The sequence below is a fragment of the Polyodon spathula genome, chromosome 4 (genome assembly GCF_017654505.1).
Source record: "Polyodon spathula isolate WHYD16114869_AA chromosome 4, ASM1765450v1, whole genome shotgun sequence".
Classification (NCBI taxonomy): Eukaryota; Metazoa; Chordata; class Actinopteri; order Acipenseriformes; family Polyodontidae; genus Polyodon; species Polyodon spathula.
Window position 1 is genome coordinate 6,066,545 of NC_054537.1, and position 26,769 is coordinate 6,093,313.

Here is a 26,769-nt window from a genome sequence, read left to right on the forward strand (position 1 = left end):
TAGTGTATCTTATCAATCATGAAAACCAAAAGGAAGCCAGGGACCTCCACTCCTGCCAGCTCAATCTCCTCTTTTCATCTGTCAAACCCAATAATCCGATGTTACCAAGATACTGAACCCTAGAGACAGGGCCCAAGATGGGAAGTCTCTGGTTCCATTTACTGGGTGACATACTAGTAGCGGTTGTTTTGAAGTGAAATTAAATTAACTAGTCCCATTATGTTGAGGGAACTGTGGCTTGAACCCTGGTTCCAGAAGGCCTGGATAACTAGTACAATGTAAACATTGATTATGAAGCATGCTTTTGAAATGCGCTGCTTTACAATCGGAGATCTCAGCCTCTAATCACTCCTGATTAAACTAAGTGCATGAAAAGCTTTTTATAACTAAGCTTGTTTTGCACGGACTGAAAGGTCTGCAAAGTTCTGCTGACCGGTTTTGAAAGATTACACGAAGCACTGAAACATGCATACGATTGTCTTTGTGAATTGCTGTGCATGTTTTTAATCAAGAGTGTTCATGTTGCTCACTTCTGGTAAAGGGAAATATGCATCAAAGGTCAGCATGCACATGTGGGTGAGCATGTGTGTATCTACACACTTACTACCAGGGCTACAGCAGGGGCGTCCACCTCCAGTCCTTGAGGGCCGCAGTGTCGTCTGGTTTTCATTCCAACTTAAGCTCTCAGTTAGCTTAATTGATCAAATTATTTATTCAATTGGACACATTTAATCTTTTTTCAAGGTCTTTCAGGGTACACTACCTTTAACAGATTTTGCAGCCTTCCTCAAAGATATACTTTGTTAAAAGTGTAGGCACTCCGCTCCTGAAAGCTGCCTTCATTACTGTTTTCACTGTTCACATTTTATGATGTTTAGGGTTGCTCAATAGTGCTGTGCCTTCCTGTTCAAAGTAACAGGAATGTATTGGAAATGCAACTGTTAACTTCCCAGTGATAAGCAGAGCAATTGTACAGTAGCTTGTATACGGTAGGGAATTGATTTTAAGTTACTGCATGTCCTAATGCCTTTGAGTACCGGTATTCAGTGATTTTGATTAATATTTCCATCTTTTGATTAATATTTCCATTTTTAACATTTAGATGGGTCTCTCTGGCGCCTAGAATGCAGGCTACTTCATCAAAATAAACATCAGTGTGTTTTTTTTTTTTTTAATTCAATTTTATTATATGTCTTGCCATTAGAGACCAAAATAAATGAACTCTGAACCAGTCTTAAAGACCAAGCCATTATTTTTTGGCAAATCCCAATGATTTAAAATGTACATATTTATATATTACTGTCTTACTTCAAGCATCATAGTATATAGCATTATTCAGATAGACTAGACCTGACAGTTCAATAGCCCATTTCTGTCCAGAGTATATAAAAAGGTCTTCCCCATTTATATTGCCAGAGCCTTTTCACTCTTGGCAGATTGGTGCTTCATATCTTTGGAGATAAATAAAGAGGAGCTTATTGATGGTGGTCCATTATGAAAGATGCTATATAAAATCAAGATTGATTGATAAAAAAATGATTGATAAATATAGAAAGCAAGGGAAATTTGATTATACGCAGCTCTGTGTGGTGGGGATTAAGAAATGGGGGGTAAAGTTGTAGGTTTTGTTTAAGAAGCTGAAGGGAAAAACGAGAAAGAGAAAAAGCAAGAACAGTAGCCACAGTCGAAACTCACGATTCTGTTGAATATGTTTTATACATACATAACAAAAAAAAAGCCAAAGCATATGTGCCATATGTGAGCAGAAATTATCATCAAAATGTTTTTGAAATAAAATATTACATTTCAATATATTGACTATTTACAGCTTGCCTGTGTTTTATAGAATGCAATGTTCTTTATTCCTGCATGCATAACGAATTGTCATCTCAAGCCATTGAATTGACTGGTAACAGCTCCCTTGCTGAGTTGGGGGGTGTTTCTTTTTCAGGGGTGGGGTTTAAGGATATTGGGGTCAGTTCACCTCCACTGTCAAAAGCCAGAAGTATTTGAACATCCACTCAGTGCTTCTTCAGGTGATTCTGGCAGGTTTTAGCAGGAAAGTTCAGAGGCCAGCTTTTAAAAGCAGGCTTTGACAGGTGAAAGCTGTTCAGATCTCCTCGGTGTGCACTGGCGTGGAATCGGTGGGGAATGTTCTTATTCTTCATCCTGTTTACCAGATCCATTGCAGCTCACTCTCCTTTCACAAAAAAAAAACCTGACAAGTCACAGCCAGGCAGGCAGGTCTCCTTTGTGGAATAGACATGTCAGTTGCTCAGCCTGTAGTGGCGCGGATGCATTGCCAGTTGGAAAGTTAAGAGCCACCAGCGCCAGACAAAAGAAGTGATGTTTCAGATGAGTAAAAACTGCTCTGCCCCCGGGGGATGGGGTGTGTTAGACATGCATTTGAAGCTCATATCCGCAGAGTGCTGGAGGGATTCAAAATGGTCGGTTGCTGAAGATTGAGTACAATAGGATTGAAACAATACCCTGTCTCTCTTTCTTGTCAGTGCAGGTAATATAGCCCACTGTCTGCTGTTTTCACTTGGAGACTTATAAACTCAGTGCTGATTTGCTGTTTTCAGTGACTGTTCTGGCATTTGTGTATCCGTTATTTTGGCTAATAGGTGAGATAAGCAGTACTCTAAAATACATTTTCTTATCTAATATAATCTTTTATTAAAATCACTACTGTTTCCAAGAATCTTTATGTTCTTCACTTGTTGTTCATGTTAATTCAGACATGTATCTTTCAGGCATTAGTATCTTTTTGTCTGACCGGTGTAAATGAAACAGTTTGCAAATGCTGAACCGTATTCATTCTTTCATTCTTTAACCAGGAAAAAAAAAAACATTGAGACCAAGGCCTCATTTACAAGACTGACCAGAAACACACAGCAGTAATTTCACATCCCTAAAAACAACACCCCTGTAAAAGACTATCTCATGATGCATTCAGTCTGGGATCAGAAACATTTATTCACATTCTTGGTGCCTACTCATTAAAATGCATGTAATGTTAGTCATGCAAAAAAACTTTCCTGTTCTGTGAATTGAATGACAACTGTGCTTTTAACTGTATATTTTAGGATGCGACTTCTAATAAAATCACATTGTTGTTGTTGATTTTTTTTTTTTTATTTAAACTCAAATGACGAATCGCCGAAAAGCTAACGCTCTTAACAACTAAATTATCGCTGCTCCTGTTCATACGATTAGTCGGCTCACTGCTGGTGCTGTTCAGACTTGAAGATTGTATTAAAACATGGTTAGGTAAAGTTCAGCATGCAGCTACCGACACCAGCACGTCACCAAACTTGATCCACAAGCAGATAAAAACATCAAGCATACATAGAAGGTCAGTACAATAGGTCTAGAAACAAAAATGCTATCCCTCTTCCTTAATCATAAGATCTTATACCTTTTTGTTTACAAATGAACTCCTGCTTATTCTTGCACTACCTCATTTTACTCTGGTTAAAGTAGTCCAAGGTTAGGGCTGATCAGGGTGTTCTAAGATAAGTGGAGGAAGCAGCAGCAGTGTCTCACATACAGTACTGTCTTTGAAATATCTGCAAACTCCAAATTGAAGTATGAAACGCAAGCAAAGAATTAAAAGCGGCCATTGATAATGTTACTAAATTAAAAACCTTGGTAAGCCCTTTTTGAAAACAGCAAAACGGGTGTGAAGCAGTCACAAGCTGGTTTCTGGTAGGAAGTTCTTTAACAATTTACACACACGTGTGTGTGTGTGTGTGTGTGTGTGTGTGTGTGTGTGTGTGTGTGTGTGTGTGTGTGTGTGTTTTTGTTTTGTTTTTGTTCACTTAATATTTCCTGCACTGATCATCTCTATTTGTATAGCTTTTGCAAAGCTCTCACAATTATTGATCTCTTTGCCCTAGCCTTGTAGTAATTTAGGGAAACCATTTTGAAAACCTCTCATAAATGTTTTTAAGTGGTTTTCCATATCCCCCCTCTGGCCTCTTCCACTCTGTTGAGGGGGTCAAAGGCTTTTTATATTTTTTTGAAAACATGTGTGATTCCAAATTATAGAATTCTAAAAATAGGGTGGCTTAGAAAATGGCTGCTAGGTTTCATCCCCTTTGGTTTGCAAGTTGTTTCCCAAAGGCACTGCTGGCACCAGTTGAGACTGCTGGTTGATTGGTTATTTTTTGAATTTCATTAATATGCTGTTTGCATTTGTGTTAACGCTGTTTAAAATTCCCAAAGAGTTTCCCCCTGGTATGACTTAGAGCAAAGAACAAACATCACAGTAATTAAGCATTCAAGTCTTCGTATCAAACACTCTTAGGAGGAGGCTTCAAGACACAGAAAGAAATCAGTGTTTACAGTGTGGCGAGGCAGAGAATTAGTAGAAGACAGTGCTTTAGAGTTCATTCTGTGTTCTATTCACTCTTCTAAATACATTTCGCCACCACATGATCGGTCACGTGGGTGAGGTCCTGTACGTTTGTCAGCTCACTATTTATTATTCAGGAGCCCCTTTTAGAGTATATTTTTCTTTTTCAAGTTTCTGCTTATTTGCTTTGAGTTTATAATCAAATATGGGACACAGCAGGTCAAAAAACTTGCCTGTGATGTGCACTGTTGGCAACATCTTGTATTCAGGTGCTGTCTTCCCCAACAGTTTACAACAAACTCAATCTGGTACAGCTGAAATCCCTGTAATACATTTGCTACAGAGGAAGGAATATTGAAGCACCAAGGGAGATGTACATGCGCGGTGAGACCTGCTTAATGTCACTCCTGTTAATCTCACAATGCATATTATCACCCCATTGCAATGTCCCAGCCAGAATGTAATGGGAGTTAATGGAAACAAGCTCCTGATAATAATATTACTGATGTTATTATCACGCAATGCTTAATATCAATAAAATCTATCGGCCATCTATCAGCCAGCTGGTTTTCACCCCACATAATATCATTTCAAACTGCGTCTGAAACAAAGATTTAGACATCACCACAAAGGCCGAAATAATTGCTTTACCAGAGAAAGGAGAGGGGAAAAAATAAAACCTGACACATTTTCTTTGCTTTGGGTGAAAAATGTATTATCTTGCTGTTTCTCGCCCAAGACTGATTCATTTACCCTACCCCTAACCCCTACCCCTACCTACTTATTAATAATACTGCATGCTATAAACATGCAGTAGTACTGTATAAGGCCTGCAAAAAATATGTGGCATTAAAATAGACCCCTGGCTGATTCATACTGATGCCCTCTTTTTCAAGGCAGAGCTAGTTAACACTGAAAGTGCATTAATGCAGGTTTGTGATTGTTGGTATGGCAGAAAGTATTTAGAAAAAACAAAGACCAAAAATTCCAAACAGTTCATACCAGTTTCGATTAACCTGCAGCCTTGCTTCAATGTTTATGTTTAGTTTATACTCTGGTATCTCCACCTTCCAGCACCCCAGACCCTGATAACAAATTAACAGCTAAACACATTTTCTACAGGCAAAGAAAGCTGAAACATCTGACCTTTTTATATTTGTGCTGATGGAGATATGCAGCCTGCTTGTCATTCTAATCCCCAGTGAAGGTGACCAAGTAATCCTTTTAGGGCTTTTTGTAATGTCTGTGCCTCACGGACTGCCTGAGATCGATGTTCTGGTGGCTATATTTTTAATGTACTTTTTACTTTGCAAAAAAGAGTGAGATTGCAATTTGTCTAAAGTGGTTTTCTAGTTATTAAAGGCAGGCCCACTTTCCCCTGCCAGGCTTTTCAAATAATGCTGTACTGTACTAACACATGAGGAAGCTCAAATACCTGAATTAATCTGGCCGTTTCCGAATCCATAGTGGGTCGTCTGTACCTGTGGAGCACCTTACTTTAGGCTGGCCACAAGGGATCTGGCAGAGATGGTTTCAATGCACATTGCTTATTAGGATAGATTCACTAAGCATGTACTCTACATATATGTAACAGAACTATTAAGAAATACCTAGGGTCTAGGAAGACGCTCTTGCACTATATGGTAAATTACTATATTTACTGAAACTTCTTTTTCAAAAAATAAACAGTGTACCGTTTGCATTGCATTTCTGTCCTTAGAACCAAGTCTCGAAAAGCCATTGTGAATTGGGGCATACCATATGACCTTCCACTTAATCTCAGATCTGTAATTGAGCATTGAGTTTTATTTATTTATTTTATTTAATTAAAAAAATCTGTATTCTTCTGAAACATCTACCATTTGAATTGTAACAGGAGTTAGAAAGTTATTAGCTTTCTCAATAAGATATGGTGTAATTTATCAGTCTACACAAAAAATGAACCGCCTTAGTTGACAAGGGCATAACTAACTTATGGGAAATAACTGGTTTGTGTATACTGATATTTATTTGTTCAAATGTACACCTCTTAAAAACCATATCCTGTACATGTTTTGGTTCCCATGTTATACAGAGGGATTGGATTTGTTTCTCAAAGCCTTACTATTCGCACACCCCCCTCTTCCCCACACTGTCCAAGTGCATCCGGTATGTATTTTGAGATTCCCCAGAGCCTCATTCCCACATTCCTGGATGAATGAATTCCAAATGGAACTGCTGTGACGATCTATGAAATCCCATGCCTCTCGCAAGCCTAGGAAACTCATTCATTCTTCTCCAGCACTTACTGACACCCCAAAGACTTAAGCCTGACACAAGTAGTGATTTAGGTACATTGAAACAAAGGAGGTTTTTAAAGTCAGAGTGAATTAACAAGCCGATTGTGTGGTCTTTTAAAAAAAAAAAAAAATCTATTTTCTTAGTCAGGTATGCAGAAATTTAAATATTACTAAATACAAATACACAATTATATAAATTGATTACATTCTGTTTGCAATTACATGACCCACTGGGAGTGGATAACTGGTAAATGTGTTTATTATATTGCACTGTATTATAATTAATAACGCTCAAGCTAAAGCCAGTGTGACACTAATAATTCACACGGTTTCCAGAGGCACATTGTAAGGTGGTTCTTTGTCGAATTTCATAAGAGGGCTGAGTTCCAATGAAGCAGCGTCCACTGCTCCTTGTAATGTCAGCAGTGACTTTCTGCACATCAGTTTTCCCCATTTGGAAGGACTGCTTCAAAGAGGCCCCTATTGACCATGACAGAGCTGTACAAATTCATGAAAGCAAAGACATGTCTGAAGGAATATGCTGGCTGCTTTGTGGGCGTTCAATAGTGTTGGTTGTAAGGACAGATTTATAGCTTGTGAACCGTTCAAACAGCTGCTGCATATACAGTAGCTTTGTTGAACATCAGAGGGAGTTAGATACGGAACAGCAACTTTGAGACTCAACTGGTTATCGAAAAGATGCATTAAACTATTGTGGAACACCAATAACATATAGTTATGAGTTTGTGGTATGGGGGTAATCAAAGCACCTTTTGCATGTGGGAAAAGTGTGTGAACAGCATGGAATGTGTTGTGCTTGCACGTGTTAAAAGGTGCTGTTGCTCTGAACAATCGCATGGATATCATTTGAAGTTTTATGTCAGTATGGGTTTTTTGTAAAGATAGCAGCACTAGTGGAGTGCCATTATTATTTTGAATATTTCGAGTAGAATATATTATTACCCTGCGACAAGTGCAATTTCATAATGTATCTGTTATGTATGAATTACAGGTCGTTATACAGTACCTGTTGGAAACCAGAATAAAATCTTCCAATGAGATTGATTGGTTTGTTTAGTCTCAAAACAGAATGCAAATTTAGGTTTTGGCGCAACTGCATATGTGGGTACTCTTATTTTAAAGTATTTTATTTATTGTTGTCAAACAGTGCTTTAGACTCTTACTTTCCTTGGGGCTACTTGATGCTAACGATTTAGGTGAGGTGTCTCATTTCTTATGATTACAATAGTTCACAGTTGCTATAGAGATGACAGTTGAAGGGTCACAATGTAACATGAGGTCAGTGTCTGGTCTGTGCTGGGTGGTCAGCATTGCCCTATAAGACTTGAGTCCCCTATCTAGCAGATGATAACAGAAATGCAGAGGCCAGATGTTTTGGTCTACTATGGCCAAACGTTTTGCATCACCCTGTAGAATTAACTTATTTTACTTCATAAAGTTGAATGAAACCTGTTGAAGAATGTTATGTTAACATATTGAATAACATACCGCTTTGTAGTTTTCAATATACTTAATGTAAAATCTGACACACATTGAATCATGCAACATTTTTAAATCAAACATGATATACTGGACAACTATTATGTCTTCCGGTAGACTTTTGCGATATAATTTTGTAGTTTCTTTTATTGCATAATTTAGATGTTTTATTTAACATTATGTTCATTTAGTTTTTTTTATTTTTTTTTTAAATTATATCTCAGTCCTAAAATTCTAGGTGATGCAATACTTCTAGTAATCTTGGTAAATGAGTGACACATGCTTGTTTTAAAGAAATGTAATTTTCCCTTTCTCCCCCTGCTCTCTGCTCTTGTAGATATGCCGCTGCATGTCCGGCGCAGCAGTGACCCAGCTCTTGTTGCCTTGTCTACATCCCCTTTCAGTGAAAGACATTTCACAGTGGAAGAGCCTTCTCGCAAAAACCCTACTCGGTGGTCTACAACGGCAGGCTTTTCAAAACCAAATACAGGGGCTGGGACTCATAGCCTCGAAAGGAAGGTATGTTTTAATTTCCATGACAGTTACCAATACTAGTGTACTGAGATGCTAATACATGAGCACTTGCTGTAGTAGCTGGGACTTCATCCCTTGCCATTGCCTGCTGCATGTTCTGAGATTTGAGGATTTTTCATGAAACTGCAAGAGTAATGGAAATAGAGACATGAAATTAATTGTGCTTTATTTCCTCTGACCCTTGACCCCCTCAGCAAGATGTGTGTTCTTCTTTCAGCATCTCCGTGAGGGGGAGCTTTTATGTACTTGTCCGTTTCCTGCTGCTGTTTCAACTTCTAATATCTTATTAACCTAGATGCCAACTTTTATAATTTCACAGTCCTAGAAACTCAGTGGGCTAACACTTTGAGGTATTGGTCTCTTACTGGGTACACAACAGTATTATGTCGGCTTGCATGCCTGTGATTTAACAAAGCTGCCAGAGCTTTCTATCACTTATATGTTGGTGACCGTGACATTGACCTTGGCCCTAATATGGTTGCCATATTTCTGGTCTATGGAGGCATAGCAGAGGTGCACGGATGTATTCTTTGATTCTCATTTAAGTTTCATTACCTTTTATCTGTCACATTGTTTCAACCTCTGGCCATATCAATGACTGCACCATACGCTTTGACAGTCTGTCTTTACAGTAGATACAGTTATTATTATTATTATTATTATTATTATTATTGCCAAAATCTATTACCACTGTTTTTCAATCAAACTGAACTGCTTCCAGGACTCTTCTATGGGTGGTGCCATTCCTCTTACATTATGCTCCACAGATAATTTGTTGTATTTATAGTTTTATCCATTAAAAAGACAATTAAGTAGGAACAAAGGCAGCAAAATAGGAATCTGTGTATACAGTACATGCTTTTCTAAATCAGTGTGTGAGTCTAGAGCTTCTGCAATGGAGATTCAGCCAATGCAACAAGATGAAAAGCTGCTCTTTGTTATATTTAAAAAATAAATAAATAAATAAGAATCCTATAATGCCAGTTGAAGGTGGAACTGTACAGTGTGGGGTTTCTGCTACAATAAATGGAGTGTATTAATGTTCTTCACCAGACCAACCTTTTACCTCATGGACCAGAGGTGTGGTTTCGAGCCACAACACCCGCTGTTTGTCTGAACGTTAATCATTTTTAGCAAGTTTGTCATCTGTGTTATGTGTTCAAAAATAAACACTGTGCCATCTCTTTCCACCTCATTGCGCAGGTTAAATTTGTAATCCAAGAAATTCAAAGAGTTGGTGTTTGTAGTGATATCTCCTAACCTTGACATTACTCCTCTATTAATCACAGTACTTTATAAAAGGCCTTTTTGTAGATGGAACATTCCCTTTGTTGTAACTAGCTTCTGAGGTCATCTCCCGAGCCAAAAGTGAATCAGAGAGCTCTTTCATTCAGCCTCCAAGGGAATACAAATGAATGAGTCCAATTAACTTATCAAAATGGCTGCCCCTAATACTGATGACAAGGCCTCGGTGATCAGAAACAGCAATATTCCAAATGAAATGGAAAAAAAATTGCTTATTATGAAATTGCAACCTTCCACACGATTAGAGTATTGCATAGTATTCTCCACTAATCCTATTATAAAGCACTTTCGTTGTCATTGCTACTGTAATCTCATAAAATACTTTTAACTTCAGGGTCATTCCACACAAAAGACAAGCTCTCCCCCTGTTTCAGATTCTTTTGCTATAGCATATGTAAGGACCTGGAAGTATTTTAGGGAGACTCCCCCAAATATTAGCTCTCACCTCTCATTAGATGTGGCAGATGAATTTGAGCACTGAAAAGGGGCCAAGTTGGGGAGGTCAGATCTTTCAGAGCATTCAAGATATCTCCTTGATACTCCTAATGCACATTCAGGACTGCTCCTTTTAGTTTAGTAATGTGTCAACAGTATATTACCAAGTGGTAACCATAGACGTTACTATGATGGAGCTAAATGTAGAAAAAAAATACTATATTATACTTCCAAGTACATTTCATATGTGATATGGAAAGAACCTGCGACGCTGAACTGGAGACCATTGAGCCATTTGATATGGATAAACCCTCAAAGAATAAAATGCATTTTATTTTTTTCTTTTCTGTATCCAAATAGGAGTCTTAACATGTGTAAACTGCTATGGTTATAGTGAATATCACAAATGTATTATTTGGAATTTCTTTCAGTGAATGAAGCACGGTTTTAAGACTTCTATTACAGACATTTTAGAGCAGAAACCATGGTTGTGCTGGCAAGATGAGAAACATCCTTGTCAAGCATAGCAATTTCTACCTGAGTGATTGAACTGAACACGATGATGGATCTTTTAGATACAGTACGAATCATTCAGTACTACCTAATCAAAAGAGTGAACTAAATATTTGTGCTCCATTGTCCAGAGACATTCTGAAAAGTTTAAATGAGGGGTGTCTCTGAGAGCTGTTTTACAATGTCTGTACAGAGAGGTTCATTGTGATGCGCTCTACTGTTTAGCATTGGCAGTCCCCTATCACTGCTCAGCATTACTAGAACACGACTTCTCATGCAAATAAAATCCGCCATGAAAAATCAAAAGCAGCTTTCTAGTGGCTAGGAAACGGAAGCACTTTTAAACAGCAACAAATGCAATAAATCAACTTGGAAAGCTGGCTTCATTGGTTTATCAAGGCACTAATGGCCTAACAAAACCCAGGAATCGTGCCTCATAAAACACCCAGTGGTTCTCTTATCCCAGTAGTACGTTTACAACAAAGAAACTCAATATATACTCCTTACTGTTTTTTTTGTTTGTTTTTTTTAAATATTATTCGTTACTCTTTATCGCTCGCACGTAAGGTGAGGAATGCATGCACTATTGGGTACCCTGGTGCCTCAGGCTGCTAGAACCTCTTTTGAAATTTAATTTCCAGAAAAGTAAATGGGGTAGCTGCTGTAGGAGCATGTAATAAATGTGTTCCTTGTGGTTTACAGCAGCGTGTCTGTGGTCTTCCCATCTCTTTGACCTACGGTATGCTGCACTATCATTAATAAATACAAACTTAAAGGCATGTTTTACTTTGGCAAAAGAAAAACATTCAGAGTGCTGTAAATAATACATTCATCACGGAGTGTCTAATAAACCTCTTGACCTGTAGTTTTATAGGCTGGCCTGTCCTCCGCCCTCATTTACATCTGACCTTGGTTAAGGTCTGGCCTGCGTTGGAATATATTATTAATATATGTATTATTTACCATTGGCAGGGCTGTAAATGTCCAACTAGTGTTTATAACGGTTACAGAATATAATCCTTGTGGCTTGATGTGAGCGAATATTGTTTTACAAAGTGATTAAGTGTCTCCACAAGCATCCCCAGTAAAGCTGAGACTGTGCCTGTGTAACCTCAGTGTTTAGTTTTATAAATTTGATTTAAGTGTGATGATTTTAAATCAGGTAGCTGTGGGTGCCTGATTCGTTTTAATATTCAGAATGTGTACCAGCGCTGTGTGCAATTGTAACTGAACCATAGTTTAACTATAGCCCTTCATTGTTTAATTGCAGTACGTCTATTTCTGTTTGTCTTCAGATAAATGCGATGCTCATGTTTTTTTTCTGCTTTATATCTGTCAGTCATCATAATACAACCAGCTAATGTGTTGTTGAAGTAGAATTCAAAAGCCTTTTTGTTGGTTGGGTAATATTGTCCAAATTCCGAGTCTTAAAGCACACTGCATTTCTTCAATACTAAAACCTGTGAAAAACATGGCAACTTTTGTGGCACATTGTTCTGCTGTTTTCCTCATGCAAAGAGATCAAGCATTATCACATCAATCATGATTTGACAAACTTTATAAAGAATTCTTGAAAAGGTAGCATTCAGCAAGTTGCCACAATAAGTTGCCTGTACATTGCCTGGTGTTCCCAGACCTTAAGACTTAGGTGGATGGTTTCACAGACCTTGATTTAGCCCTTGGATCTTGGACTACTTTTAGGCTAGTCAGGGTCTGTGAAAACCAGCCGTAGGAATCTTAACACTTCTAATATATTCCCTGTGCTGCCTTAAGGATGAGAGCAGGAATGTAGTAGTTGATTTTGTAAACTGTTGTATTATGTATGTTGTATTTTGTTTTGCTTTCTCTGCGTGTAGAGAGACGGTATGGGGGCATATCGAAGTCTACCGAGAGATTGTGGAAACTGGTCCAGCCAGTTTCAGAGGGAGAACGCCCGTACTTCATTAAGTGCCAACCATCCAATGGTGGACAAGTGGCTGGAGAGGCAAGAACAAGTAAGTGCTTCAGTGCGCGTGCAATTTTACACAAAATTACAGTCAGTGCTACAGTTCCACAAAAGGGCTGTTAAAACAAAACTCAATCTGTGGTAGTTTGTTCAGCTCTTGTTAGACCCGCAGCTGCATGGCTAGTATTTTTAACCGTTTAGGTCCTGAATTATTTTTGTTTGTGCTGAACAATAAACTCCTTTATTGAGTTATACACACACACACACACACACACACACACACACAGTTGTAGTCAAAAGTTTACATACCCGTGGAAATTTATAGTTTCTAAAATGTTTTAATTGTAGCAAAAGTATTGCTTTTGTGGATGAGGAAAAAGTTACAAGAAATAGTGTACAATTATTTATTTCAGCAATTTATTGCAAAACACCAAAAATGCTAATTCAAAAGTATTCATACCCTTTGATGCTATGATAGTGTTGTCTACAAAGTACTAGAAATATCAATATGATAATGCAGAACCTAATTCTAGAAAAGTCTAGAAAGTGCTGGATTGTAGGTGAACATTATTAGAGTGTATAAAAGGGTTAGGCATAGGATGATTGCTGTCATGGGAAAAAGTAAAGAGTTATCTGAAGAACTGAGGCAGAAAATGTATTGTCATAAAGCTGGAGAAGGATACAAGAAGATTTCCAAGCATTTGAGTATCCCAATCTTGTTTCTATTGTCAAGAAGTACAATACTCAAGGTACTGTCACAACTCTCCCTCGGTCTGGAAGAAAGAAGGTTCTTTCACCAAGAACAAGTAGAAGAATTGTGAGGAAGGTTAATAACAATGCAAGATTGACTGCCAAAGATATTAAAAGTGAATTGACTGCAAGAGGGATTGGGGGTCTCCATTTCAACCATAGGTCGAGTATTGCATGGTGAACGTCTCAATGGTCGCAGGCCAAGGAAAAAGCCACTCTTAGGAAAACGTCACAAGGACAGTTGCTTAAACTTTGCAAAACGGCATTTGAATGGTGGATATGAGTTCTGGTCAAAGGTTTTGTGGAGTGATGAAATAAAAATCAAGCTATTTGGTCACGCTGATAGTCATTACGTTTGGAGAAAGTCCGGCGAGGCGTACAAAGAAAAGAACACCATACCTACTGTCAAGCATGGAGGTGGTAATATCCTTCTTTGGGGCTGTTTTTCCTCTAATGGGACAGGAAACTTAGTTATAATACATGGAAAAATGGATTCCGTAGCATGCCAAAAGATATTTGCCAATCCTCTGAAACACTCCGCTACAAAACTTGGATTAAAGCACAGCTGGACGTTCCATCGTGAAAACAGCCCAAAGCACATATCAAAATCTACTTCAGAATGGTTAAAGAAGAATAAAATCAAGTTTCTGGAATGGCCTAGTCAAAGTCTCAATCTAAATCCGATAGATAATCTTTGGTATGAGTTGGAGAAGGCTGTGCACAAGAGAAGTCCTCTGAATTTGATTGAACTGGAATAATTTTTGTAGCTTTTGTAAATGGTGTGTGGGTATATGTACTATGAACCTTTTCGTGGGTATTCGGGCACCCTGTTGCGGGTAAGAACCCAAACCTTACTTTTGAACCATTTTCTGAAACTACGGCATTTTATTGTTGGCTTTTGACCTTAAACACATTGCTTTGTTTATTGGTTCAGGCTATCAATGCTACATCGTTAAGAACAAGAACATTAGAACAAAAGAAAGTTTACAAACGAGAGGAGGCCATTCGGCCCATCTTGCTCGTTTGGTTGTTAGTAGCTTATTGATCCCAAAATCTCATCAAGCAGCTTCTTGAAGGATCCCAGGGTGTCAGCTTCAACAACATTACTGGGGAGTTGATTCCAGACCCTCACAATTCTCTGTGTAAAAAAGTGCCTCCTATTTTCTGTTCTGAATGCCCCTTTTTCTAACCTCCATTTGTGACCCCTGGTCCTTGTTTCTTTTTTCAGGCTGAAAAAGTCCCTTGGGTCGACACTGTCAATACCTTTTAGAATTTTGAATGCTTGAATTAGGTCGCCACGTAGTCTTCTTTGTTCAAGACTGAACAGATTCAATTATTTTAGCCTGTCTGCATATGACATGCCTTTTAAGCCCGGAATAATTCTGGTCGCTCTTCTTTCCACTCTTTCTAGAGCAGCAATATCTTTTTTATAGCGAGGTGACCAGAACTGCACACAATATTCAAGATGAGGTCTTACTAGTGCATTGTACAGTTTTAACATTACTTCCCTTGATTTAAATTCAACACTTTTCACAATGTATCCGAGCATCTTGTTAGCCTTTTTTATAGCTTCCCCACATTGTCTAGATGAAGACATTTCTGAGTCAACAAAAACTCCTAGGTCTTTTTCATAGATTCCTTCTCCAATTTCAATATCTCCCATATGATATTTATAATGTACATTTTTATTTCCTGCGTGCAGTACCTTACACTTTTCTCTATTAAATGTCATTTGCCATGTGTCTGCCCAGTTCTGAATCTTGTCTAGATCATTTTGAATGACCTTTGCTGCTGCAACAGTGTTTGCCACTCCTCCTACTTTTGTGTCGTCTGCAAATTTAACAAGTTTGCTTACTATACCAGAATCTAAATCATTAATGTAGATTAGGAATAGCAGAGGACCTAATACTGATCCCTGTGGTACACCGCTGGTTACCACACTCCATTCTGAGGTTTTTCCTCTAATCAGTACTTTCTGTTTTCTACATGTTAACCACTCCCTAATCCATGTACATGTGTTTCCTTGAATCCCAACTGCGTTCAGTTTGAGAATTAATCTTTTGTGCGGGACTTTGTCAAAAGCTTTCTGGAAATCTAAATAAACCATGTCATATGCTTTGCAATTATCCATTATCGATGTTGCATCCTCAAAAAAATCAAGCAAGTTAGTTAGGCACGATCTCCCTTTCCTAAAACCATGTTGACTGTCTCCCAGTACCCTGTTACCATATAGGTAATTTTCCATTTTGGATCTTATTATAGTTTCCATAAGTTTGCATATAATAGAAGTCAGGCTTACTGGTCTGTAGTTACCTGGTTCAGTTTTGTTTCCCTTTTTGTGGATCGGTATTACGTTTGCAATTTTCCAGTCTGTCGGTACCACCCCTGTGTCAAGAGACTGCTGCATGATCTTGGTTAGCGGTTTGTAAATTACTTCTTTCATTTCTTTGAGTACTACTGGGAGGATCTCATCCAGCCCAGGGGATTTGTTTATTTTAAGAGCTCCTAGTCCCTTTAACACTTCTGCCTCAGTTATGCTAAAGTTATTTAAAACTGGACAGGAACTGGATGACATGTGGGGCATGTTGTCAGTATCTTCCTTTGTAAAAACTTGTGAAAAGTAATCATTTAACATATTTGCTATTTTTTTTTCTTCATCTACGATTTTGCCATTTGTATCTCTTAAACATTTAATCTCCTCTTTGAATGTTCTCTTGCTGTTGTAATATTGGAAAAACATTTTGGAATTGGTTTTAGCTCCCTTAGCAATGTTCATTTCTATTTCTCTCTTGGCCTTTCTAACTTCCTTTTTGACTTGCGTTTGCAGTTCTGTGTACTCTTTCTGCGTACTTTCTTTTTGGTCCTTTTTTAATGCTCTATAAAGTGCCTTTTTTCGCTGAATATTTTTTTTAATTGATCTATTAAACCATTTTGGCAATTTAGTTTTACATTTAGATTTGTCTACTTTAGGGATATAATTGTTTTGTGCCTCTAGTACTACATTTTTGAAGAACAACCATCCTTCATCTGTGGGTGTTTTCTCTATTTTACTCCAATCTACTTCTGTTAGTCTCTGTTTCATACCTTCATAGTTTGCTTTTCTAAAATTGTAAACCTTAGCTTTAGTCATTTCTTTTGGGGATTTAAAAGGCGTTAAAAGCTCTTGTGGTTATGCTTAAGAATGGTGCACTCCTGTGGCAACATACAGAGTTCATACAGTCAGGTAGTCTGCCACGACTCCAGAAAACTGAGAGTGTAATACATTTAAAGTTGAAGCCATTATCAAACACCAGTTGACCTGAGCCGTTCTGTCAAATGGAAGGAGACTTGATGAGACTGGCACGGATAAAAGTTTCATTTTCAAGGTTTGTGGTTCTTATTGTGAGGCTCTTTCCACCTGATAGGTTTAGATGAGTCCAGCAGTGACTTTGCCTGGCAGAGGTGTTTTCTGTAAAGACTTGAAGGGAATGACAGGGAAATTCAGTCAGGTGTTGACGTGACTGCTGAGTTCACACTGCATTAGCTCAGCAGCATCTCATGAATTCCAGCCGAAATGATTCCTGACACAGCCAGCCTGACGCTGGATTTCTGTTAAGCGGATATATTCTTCAGCCTGCTATTCAGATATGACGTTGGTTAGATTAAGTGTTCCAGTTTTGGCAATTTAGCTGCACTTGCAAAAGCCTAGCATTTTATTTCGTGAGTTACAGTTCTGCTCCAATAATTCTGTACCATATATATATATATATATATATATATATATATATATATATATATATATATATATATATATATATATATATATATATATATATATATATATATTGCTGTCAGAAGCAGAGCCTGTCAATAGTTTGTGCAGTAATTATAAGAAGATGTGTTCAATCTAAAGTTCTCCGATTATCTCAAAAGTTTAGAGGTCATAGGAAATTACCCACAGTTCTTCATTAGCGTGCTTAAACTCCATGAATGTAAAGATGACTGTTCTGACACCTGATTGGCTAACCTAATACACTCTATATAGTGTGTTGTAAAAGGTTTTGATGCAGTTATACCTGTGTTTGTGAGTGGTCTACTTTTTCATGGTATTGACCCCTGTGATGTAATCTTTTACATCCTTAATAGTCTCTACTACATATAAAGAGAATAACCATCTGTGTGCTTTGATATCGTGTAGCTGAAATGTTTATTCATTCTTCATTCAGTCTTAACACTGCACATCATGTATGCTATACTGTTGACATACTGCAGATTTCAAATGCAAATATACAAACACTGCAGATTTTAATTATGGCCTTCATCTGTTTTGAAAATGTAATTCTGTTATTGTATGTGTTGTTTTAATTCAATCTGGTTTGGTTCCCTGTGTTGTGCAATGTTTAATTTGATTGCAAGCCATGTTGAGAAGTCGCACCTCATCATTGTAAGCCCACTTAACAATCAACATGGCTTTTCTAATGAATTCTGCTTCAATAATTCATACTTGTACCTGTTGATAATTATCTGAGATTTCCCCATTAACGCTTTCCACTCGATCACTTCCAATTAACTTCTGCCAATAACTGCTTAACTGCAATGTTATATTAATCCCTGTTTTATTAAGAATATGTAGTGGTTTATAAAATGTGATAATCTTTATACACAAACACATTTCATCAGCAGTATTTCCATACTTCCTATTCCCAGTTTAGATAGGAAAGCCTGGCTGTTAATTCACAAAAAGATAAACCAGGGAAAGGAAATAATGGAAGTTTATGCTTGATGGTTAAGTAGCTGAAAATACTGTTAAATACGTTCCCACATATGTTACCAATGAAGCGTTACACTGTGTAGAAGCTACGTAGTGAGTAATACTGGTGCATGAAGCAGATTCTCTAGCTTGATGAACATCAGTTTCCTCTTTATCTAAATAGTTGCACAGGGGTAATTGTGGCTTTGTGTGCTAGAGTAGATTTATTTTTTAAACACTGAATTACACTGAACAGTTTATATATATATATATATTATATATATATATATATATATATATTTATGAAATATATATAATTAAATATATATATATAATATATATAAGACAGTTTAAATTTTTTTTATGGAACCAAAATTTAACATATAAATTAACTATTTTAATGGTGTAGGTAGAGTAAACCAAACAAAATAATGACTTTATAATGATACTAATGCTTAAACTTGTTTATACATCCAAACGTTCTCATTCACCGAATATTAACATGTTTTTTATGGCTGGCTGTACCAAAGTAGGAGAGCGACAATACAAAATAAGTGACTTTTATTATTATTATTATTATTATTATTATTATTATACAAAAAACAACCCAGCATAAAAACCCTGTTTTCCTATTTCTGGATCCTATTTGGTGGTCCCTCTTTATAGAATAGCACTGGTAGCCAAAACAAAGATGTGAAACAAAACGGACTAACACTAAACAAACAGTGGACTAACAGACAAACAAACAAGGTGAGTCAAGACAGTTCTAACTGTTAACTATTATTATTATAACCTCCGACTGCAGCAATCCCGTTCTCCATTCACCGAACACACATGCTGTTTTTATGCAGCTGTACCAAGACTCGACTGCTAATCAATCATTCAGTTGGAGTCGCGGTACAACTGCACGTGAATTAATAAAGTGCAACTCCCCGTGCTCACATATTATTACATTTTACTTGCATGTGAAGTGCTGTGCAATCCTCATGCCTAAATACAAATATACATTTTAAACACTTGTTTTACACAGACCCGTTTATATCCCGTGTACCAATGACTATACATCAACATTAACACACAACATACAACACAAAATACACACAGGAGCGGGGCACTTTGCCACACCTCCATAATCATAAATAATATAGTTTAAAGTAGAAGTGGTTATCGAAATTAAAAAAAAGCTACCATGTTAATAGGTCAGCAGTTGGTAGCTAACGACTTTGCAACAGTACTGGTCGTGCTTGGCTTGTTTCATGGGGGTGCAGCGATCCTGGATTCCCAAGAGTACTCTGTAGAAACTGATGGGTTTCATCTGCTGTTGTCTGTAGTATAACTACTAGAAAGTGTACAGCAGACTTGATGCTGGAACTTCTGTGATATGGGAACTCACTTTGAAAGTAGATACCTTCTTTCTATCCAATGAATCATCAAAGTTTTAAAAAAAACACACTTCCCATTCATAATTCCTTCAGTTTGAGTGCTTTGCTACGTAATGCGGTTCCGTTACTCAATTTATATTCAGACAATGACCTCACTTATTCAATCCTGGCATGCGCTCGAGTTTATTAAAATGGTGCAGCAGGAAATTAATTATGGTATGCTAAGAGGAACAAAACAGGAGTGTGATTAATGTGCGTTAAAAAAAGAATCTCCCAAGAAAATATGCGCATTAATCGCAGAAGTTAACTGCGATTAATTGACAGCCCTAATATATATTGTATTCTGAATTAACGCCACAGCGTTTATTTAAAATTGCTAAAAACAGCTGCACTGATTTTTACGGTGTTTGAGGAAGGAGTATATTGAAGTTTATTTCGGAAGATACAACTTGATCAGGATGGTGAAGAAGTCCTACAACTTTTAAACTGAAAGCTGTTGAGCTCGCAGATCAGATCAGTCTTGGACTAGGTGAGGGAAATAATAATGAGAGAAATGACAATTCAACACCGATGAGGTCGGTTTATTTTCCCTTTCCCTTTCTGCTGCATTTATTTGAGCTGGGGTAGGGACAAAAATGTACTTGTTTCAATGTTCATAATAGCGTTTATTCGAGGGTGGCGTCTATTACAAGTGTGATATTTGAGTATAGCGCTTATTTAAGGACAGCAGTAATTCAAGGGTGGCGGTAATTCAGAGTAATACGGGTCTAGAAGGCTTATTGGTCGGAAGTTTGTATTCCAGCAGGATAATGACCCTAAGCATTCTGCAAAGCCTACAAAGGAATTTATGAAAAAAGGATGATTCCAGTTTTATATTGGCCATCTCCGTCCCCAGACTTGAATGCCATCGAGATGTTGTGGAATGACTTGAGGCTGCTATTGCAAAAAGGAAACCAAAGTCGACTGCAGAACTCAAAGCTGTGTGTGTTGAAGAATGGGCAAAAATATCTCCGGAAAGATGCCAGGAACTGGTTTCAAAATATAAAAAAAGACTGCAAGCTGTAAAGGAAGCAAAGGGTGGGCACACACAATATACTAATGTAAGGGAGCCCAGGTGCTTTTGTCAAAATATAAAATTAGTTTGTGCATGTTATTTCTCATTTTATGCATGATATGTAATAATTAGTTGTTTTATTATAAAGCTGAATCTCTACTTTCATTTTTTAATAGAACAATTAGAAATGATAGAAATCCCTTTGTTCGTGGGTTTCTAATTTTTAATTGATACTCTTTTAATGGCTAATCCGGTCTGGAGAGCAGAGTTTTGGTGGTTGTTTTTGTTTGCTGTATTGTTTTGTTGTTGTGTTGAGTGGGAATGAGGCTGTGTGTTTACTGTATTGTTTTGTTGTTGTGTTGAGTGGGAATGAGGCTGTGTGTTTACTGTATTGTTTTGTTGTTGAGTGGGAATGAGGCTGTGTGTTTGCTGTATTGTTTTGTTGTTGTGTTGAGTGGGAATGAGGCTGTGTGTTTACTGTATTGTTTTGTTGTTGTGTTGAGTGGGAATGAGGCTGTGTGTTTACTGTATTGTTTTGTTGTTGAGTGGGAATGAGGCTGTGTGTTTACTGTATTGTTTTGTTGTTGAGTGGGAATGAGGCTGTGTGTTTACTGTATTTTGTTGTTGTGTTGAGTGGGAATGAGGCTGTGTGTTTACTGTATTTTGTTGTTGTGTTGAGTGGGAATGAGGCTGTGTGTTTACTGTATTGTTTTGTTGTTGTGCTGAGTGGGAATGAGGCTGTGTGTTTACTGTATTGTTTTGTTGTTGAGTGGGAATGAGGCTACTTGTTTGCTGTATTGTTTTGTTGTTGTGTTGAGTGGGAGTGAGGCTGCTTGTTTGCTGTATTGTTTTGTTGTTGTGTTGAGCGGTAATGAGGCTGCTTGTTTGCTGTATTGTTTTGTTGTTGTGTTGAGCGGTAATGAGGCTGCTTGTTTGCTGTATTGTTTTGTTGTTGAGTGGGAATGAGGCTGCTTGTTTGTTGTATTGTTTTGTTGTTGAGCGGGAATGAGGCTGCTTGTTTGCTGTATTGTTTTGTTGTTCGGTTGAGTGGGAATGAGGCTACTTGTTTTCTATATTGTTTTGTTGTTGGGTTGAGCAGGAATGAAAGCAGCCTCCATGTTTTAGTTGTTGTTTTTGTTTGTTGTATCTTTTTGTTCTTGTGTTGAGCAGGAATGAGGCTGCTGCTGACCTGCTTTGAATGAGGTTCACCCCACTGTGAATCTGGCTCCTAGCAGGGGGGAAGCTTGATACAGTAAAGGCTGCAGGAGAATGAGAAATAGAAAGGAAGATTGTATTCCTTCAAGGCTTGCAGTTTAATCCTGTAAATTAGATCTTGGAGAATAAATTGTAAACATTGATTGGAGAGAATGTACTCTAGTAGAGATTCCTGCTGTCAAAAAAGCATGATGTTAAACAAAATGAAGGCAGCAGAATCAGCTCTTCTGGTTTAAAAGACCTGGTTTACTTTTGTATTTATTTATTTATTTAAATTATATATATTTTTTTAATATAAATATCAATTTGATTCCCCCACTTTAATAATATACCAAAAACATACATACAGATTTTAAAACTAATTGTGATGGAACAAAAAAAAAAAAAAGGGGTGGGGGGGATAGCTGTACTTGATGAATCGGTCATTTACAAATACAGTAAAACTTGTCCTGCATTTACAGTCACATGAAGTGGTCATGTGTCATTACCCAGCCGTTCACCACAAACTCCACAAAATATTAGCAGCCAGTGTTCTGAAGCAGCCTCCTGTAGTCAGTTTGGAGACTGGTTAATTAAGGGTTAGGTATATAACTCTTACAGTCAATATAGGATGTGTGTTTGCATTAACAGTATACTGCGTTTTACTCTGTAACTCTGTGCGTTGCTCTTTATTTCTAAGAAGCAAAACTCCTAATAGTAATTACAATTGTAAATCACCAACAGAAAGTAAGTACAGACTTTTTTGTGCACAACAAGGCAATTTTGATTTTCAAATGAACATTCAGAATCTACTATAGCTGAAAAAAAACGTTAGCTTTTTAGTGTCCCCTAAGTTCAGTGACTGCCTAAAGGACCTGATCTGTTCATACCTTTTAATGTGCAGGCAAGCAATTGCCAACATAATCATTTCTATTTTTTAGTATTCTATTTTTTTGCAGCATAAATAATAAATAATAAATGCACAATCTGGCATACAGCAAGCTTTTTTTAACCTGTTTGTGTGTTTATAATATGTTTGATGTTGCTTAAACATGTGCAGTTTCTCTGAATGGGGCTTGTGCTACTGTATAGTATTTTCTCCACCACAATAGTATTTATGGTTACAGCTCTTGTTGCAGTTACTACTTGTGGTCTGTGAGTTGTGGTCTTGTAGTTTCTTAATACTTCCCAAATATAACTGAATCTAACCATTTCCAAACCACCAAAATGTTAGAGCTACACTGCAGTACAATATAGATAACCTCAGCTGTAGCTGTGTGCCTCACTGTAGTTTTAAGGTGGTTTTGCCACGGTTTGGATGACACACGCACACAAATTATCCACAATACCGAATAAAGAATAAAGAAAAGAAAAAAGCAATTGAAAATGGGGTACTCATTATTCATGATGTTAGTTACTGATTTATGTTTGCTTAATAGTCTGAAAAACAATATGTATTGTGCTTGCACTTGTATAGTCGTAGTGTAGAAAATTTGGTCCAGTGGTGAAAGTTTTGTCATAAAAAAAAAATGTAAACATCAAGCTGGTCCCGACTGCCACAAGGTTAAGAATCACTTCTTATGCATACAAATCGTATTGACAGCGCTCGGGAGGTGCTCTGCCTTGCTGGAAGATGGGACCAGGGCTGAACTCCTGAGTTTCATATTCCAGTAGAACTACACCGCTGATGAGGCTGGCTTGGCCTTGTTTCATCTGTTGTAAACACAGATTTAATTTCCTCGCACCAGCTGTTTCCCACAATATGAATTCAGAACACACAAACCTATTTACTATTGGAGAAACTATTTAAACAACAATAAGTTGTCAGAGAATATTTACAGGAAACATTAAGAGTCGTTGAGTCTAAAACAGTTTACAGATGGCATACAGAAAGCAAAATAAGGTACTGAGTGTGCACAGGAGCTGTTTATTGACCTGTAGACACAACTCACTTAAGAATCATTCTTTAAATAAACAGCCTCTGTTAAGGCGGGTTCACTGTCTGCATGACGAATGCTAATGGATTCCTGTGTACAGGACTGGGGCATGTTATACTGTATAACCACTATTAATCAACCTCTGGTGCTCAGGCTGGATATGGAAGCTGCTGTATTTGTGACACAGTCAGACCTTGTCTAAAGTGACCACCAGCTGAGACCTGGCCTCTGGGATCCAAGAAGAGGGACTGATAACGTGGAGGGCCAAAACAATAGTGCTACACTCTTTGTGTACATGTCGGCGCGTGATGGCTATCTTATTTTCCCTTTATCTAAACAAGCTGGGTGGGCAGGGGGGGTCTTAACCAGAGGCTTAGTAAATCATGTTTCAAGAAACATATTTATTTCTAAAAAAAAAAAAAAAAATTCCTATATAATTTCAGCCTAAATATTTTTACTAAAATATCATTTGTGTATTAACTGCTGCCCAGACTCTCTTGTTCACCTTCATTGTTTACTGTAAGTTTAATGGGACACTCTTTATTTAACATTGTATGGAATATTCTAAGATTCATGTTTAAACATATTTATCAGCATTTACTAATAATGGTTACCAATATAAAGGTTTGATATTAAGATGCTGTTGGACAGTGTATTTTCTAATTGGTGCATCATTTGGTAGAAATATTGAAATTAATTTATAATTAATACTGTGCCGGTTTGGGGAGCTTGACTTGAATAACTGTCAAGCCTTTTGATAGCTGGCATTTTATGTTTAAACCATCCAATAAATATCTGAACCCTTAGAGGCGCAGTCTGACACCACCCACAACACATATGTAAAGGAGTAAATAGCATTACAATTTAAATAACATTTGTTGTATCCCTTGTTTAGATGGTAGTTTGCATTCATATGTATGGGATTTCCCTTATTTTCAGTATTATATGGGTAGTGCTGTAAGAGTCTTTGTGTGGGCTTTAGGATGTCAATCTGCAGTTCCGAGCACCGTTGCCCTGCCCAGTAGGTCTTGAGGATGGGTACAATATTGCCGCACATGGCTAATGGTGCACTCTGAAATCCCCAGGCTGTTAAGTTCATATTTCTTTTTTCTTCTCTGTTGATTTGCAGTGTAAATGTCAGCTCACTGGTGAGATGAGCCAACAGAGGAGGGGAAAAACAATAAAAGCTTAAATACAAATGAGCTTTCAAAGCTTAATTAGCAATCAGAGATTTGAAATCTGTTGCTTTTAATGGGGTGTATAGAGTGACTTTATATCCATTTTTGTTTTATGGCATACTTTGCCTTTTGTAGTTTAAAGAAATATCTTCCCCTAGTACAGTAGGCTGTGGTAAAATAAAATAGATTAATAAACAGGATGCTAAGGACTTGGTAAAAGTTTGTAAAGATGGAGACTGCATTTTTGGTCAGTCCTGACCAGTGCTGGTGTAGATGAAGGGCTAACTATTCACAACACATTTCTATTGTTTTCTTGACCTTGGAGATCAGCATTGAGATAAATGGGGTTGCACTGTATGTGGAAAAATAAGCAATGATAAGAAAAAAATAAGCAATGCTTACAGGGACTCTTATTGTTTTATATACAAAATGTCATTGCACCTGTCAGCTGGATGGCAGTGTTCAAAGAGCAACCAGTGAGGTGGAACTGCTAAGTACCATGCAAAGGCAGAACTTCTGCTTCTAGCAAACTGAATAGTAAATACAGTTCATTCTAAGTTAAAGCAATTTTGTAAAATAAAACTGTTAAGGTTCACCTTTGCCAACTCTAATACAGCAATGTTTTTACTTTAAGAATTGAATTTAAAATAAAATTTAAGGGACAGGAGCGAAGGCTGCGTGGAGGAAGATCCTCAGGAATTGAAATAGGAGAGAAGGGCTTTGGCGCTTAGGAAAGAGGACAGAATCACCGGAGAGCCGCCCTCGTGGAGGTGAGACCGAACCGATCTGCCTCCATGGCTGGGAAGCGAGCGTTACTTCCCCCAAGGGGAACCTAGAGTAGGCAGAGAACAGGAAACCGAGAGAGAGAGAGGGAGGGAGAGAGAGAGATGTTTGGCCGGGGGTCCTCTCTGGCTCGCGGAGAACTTTCCTGGTAGAGCGCAGCTGGGCATTTAAGGTTGGGAAATGAACTTCACTTGCCCACAGAGGCAGACCATTGCAGAGTTGGAGCAGCATTGTGGAGGAAAAAGGGAGGATAGAGGAAATTAAAAAGCAAGACAGAAAATAAGGGTGTGACTTTGGGTTTAAATAAGGAGATTGCCAAATATTACTGGCAGGACAGAATGGAGGCGGAGCCCTAGTTCCCACCCCCTGAACCACACTGGTTACAATAATATTTAAAACATTCATTAAATTAAAATTTTCCTCAAGCGATTCTTCCATTTCTTTTAAATAGTTGATTATTCAGTAGTTTGTCTCTGGGTCCTGGTGCTGTAGCAGTAAGACGTTTTAAAGTGTTGCAGAACCCTCTGCAGTGTTTACAAGAAACTTGTTTCTTTACCTTTGCTGTATCCCGTGTTGTCCATATTGCAGCAGTATCTGTTTCAACATAATCCTGACTCTTCTCATATTTTTATTCACACATCGCAGGCAAATCAACTAGGGAATGACCTGTTTTGAGTTTTTTACTTGGGGATGTTAAGCATTGCTGTGGGAGGCAGCGTGAATTCAGTACACTGCAATGTTTAGAAGAGAGATACTGGCTCCTGTGTGTTGGTCTCACTGCGATAAACTTGTAATAGCTTTGACTGGAATCTGGAGGGAAATGGGAGTGTATCTGGAAGCTGATTAGTCCTTGGCTGCATGACTCACTTACATTTTTACATAGCTCTCTAG

General features: G+C 37.7%; 1 protein-coding gene across 12 annotated transcripts in view; it reads left to right on the forward strand.

Annotated features, from left to right (window-relative positions):
- Nucleotides 1–26,769, forward strand: part of LOC121314090 (partitioning defective 3 homolog) — a 377,684-nt gene that overhangs the window by 150,065 nt on the left and 200,850 nt on the right. For 11 of the 12 annotated variants that reach the window (XM_041246939.1, XM_041246940.1, XM_041246942.1 and 8 more), the window contains exons 4-5: nucleotides 8,477–8,658; nucleotides 12,783–12,920. In XM_041246939.1, the coding sequence (XP_041102873.1) occupies nucleotides 8,477–8,658; nucleotides 12,783–12,920 (320 nt within the window). The remainder of the gene's footprint in view (nucleotides 1–8,476; nucleotides 8,659–12,782; nucleotides 12,921–26,769) is intronic. The other variant, XM_041246948.1, reaches the window with a different exon arrangement.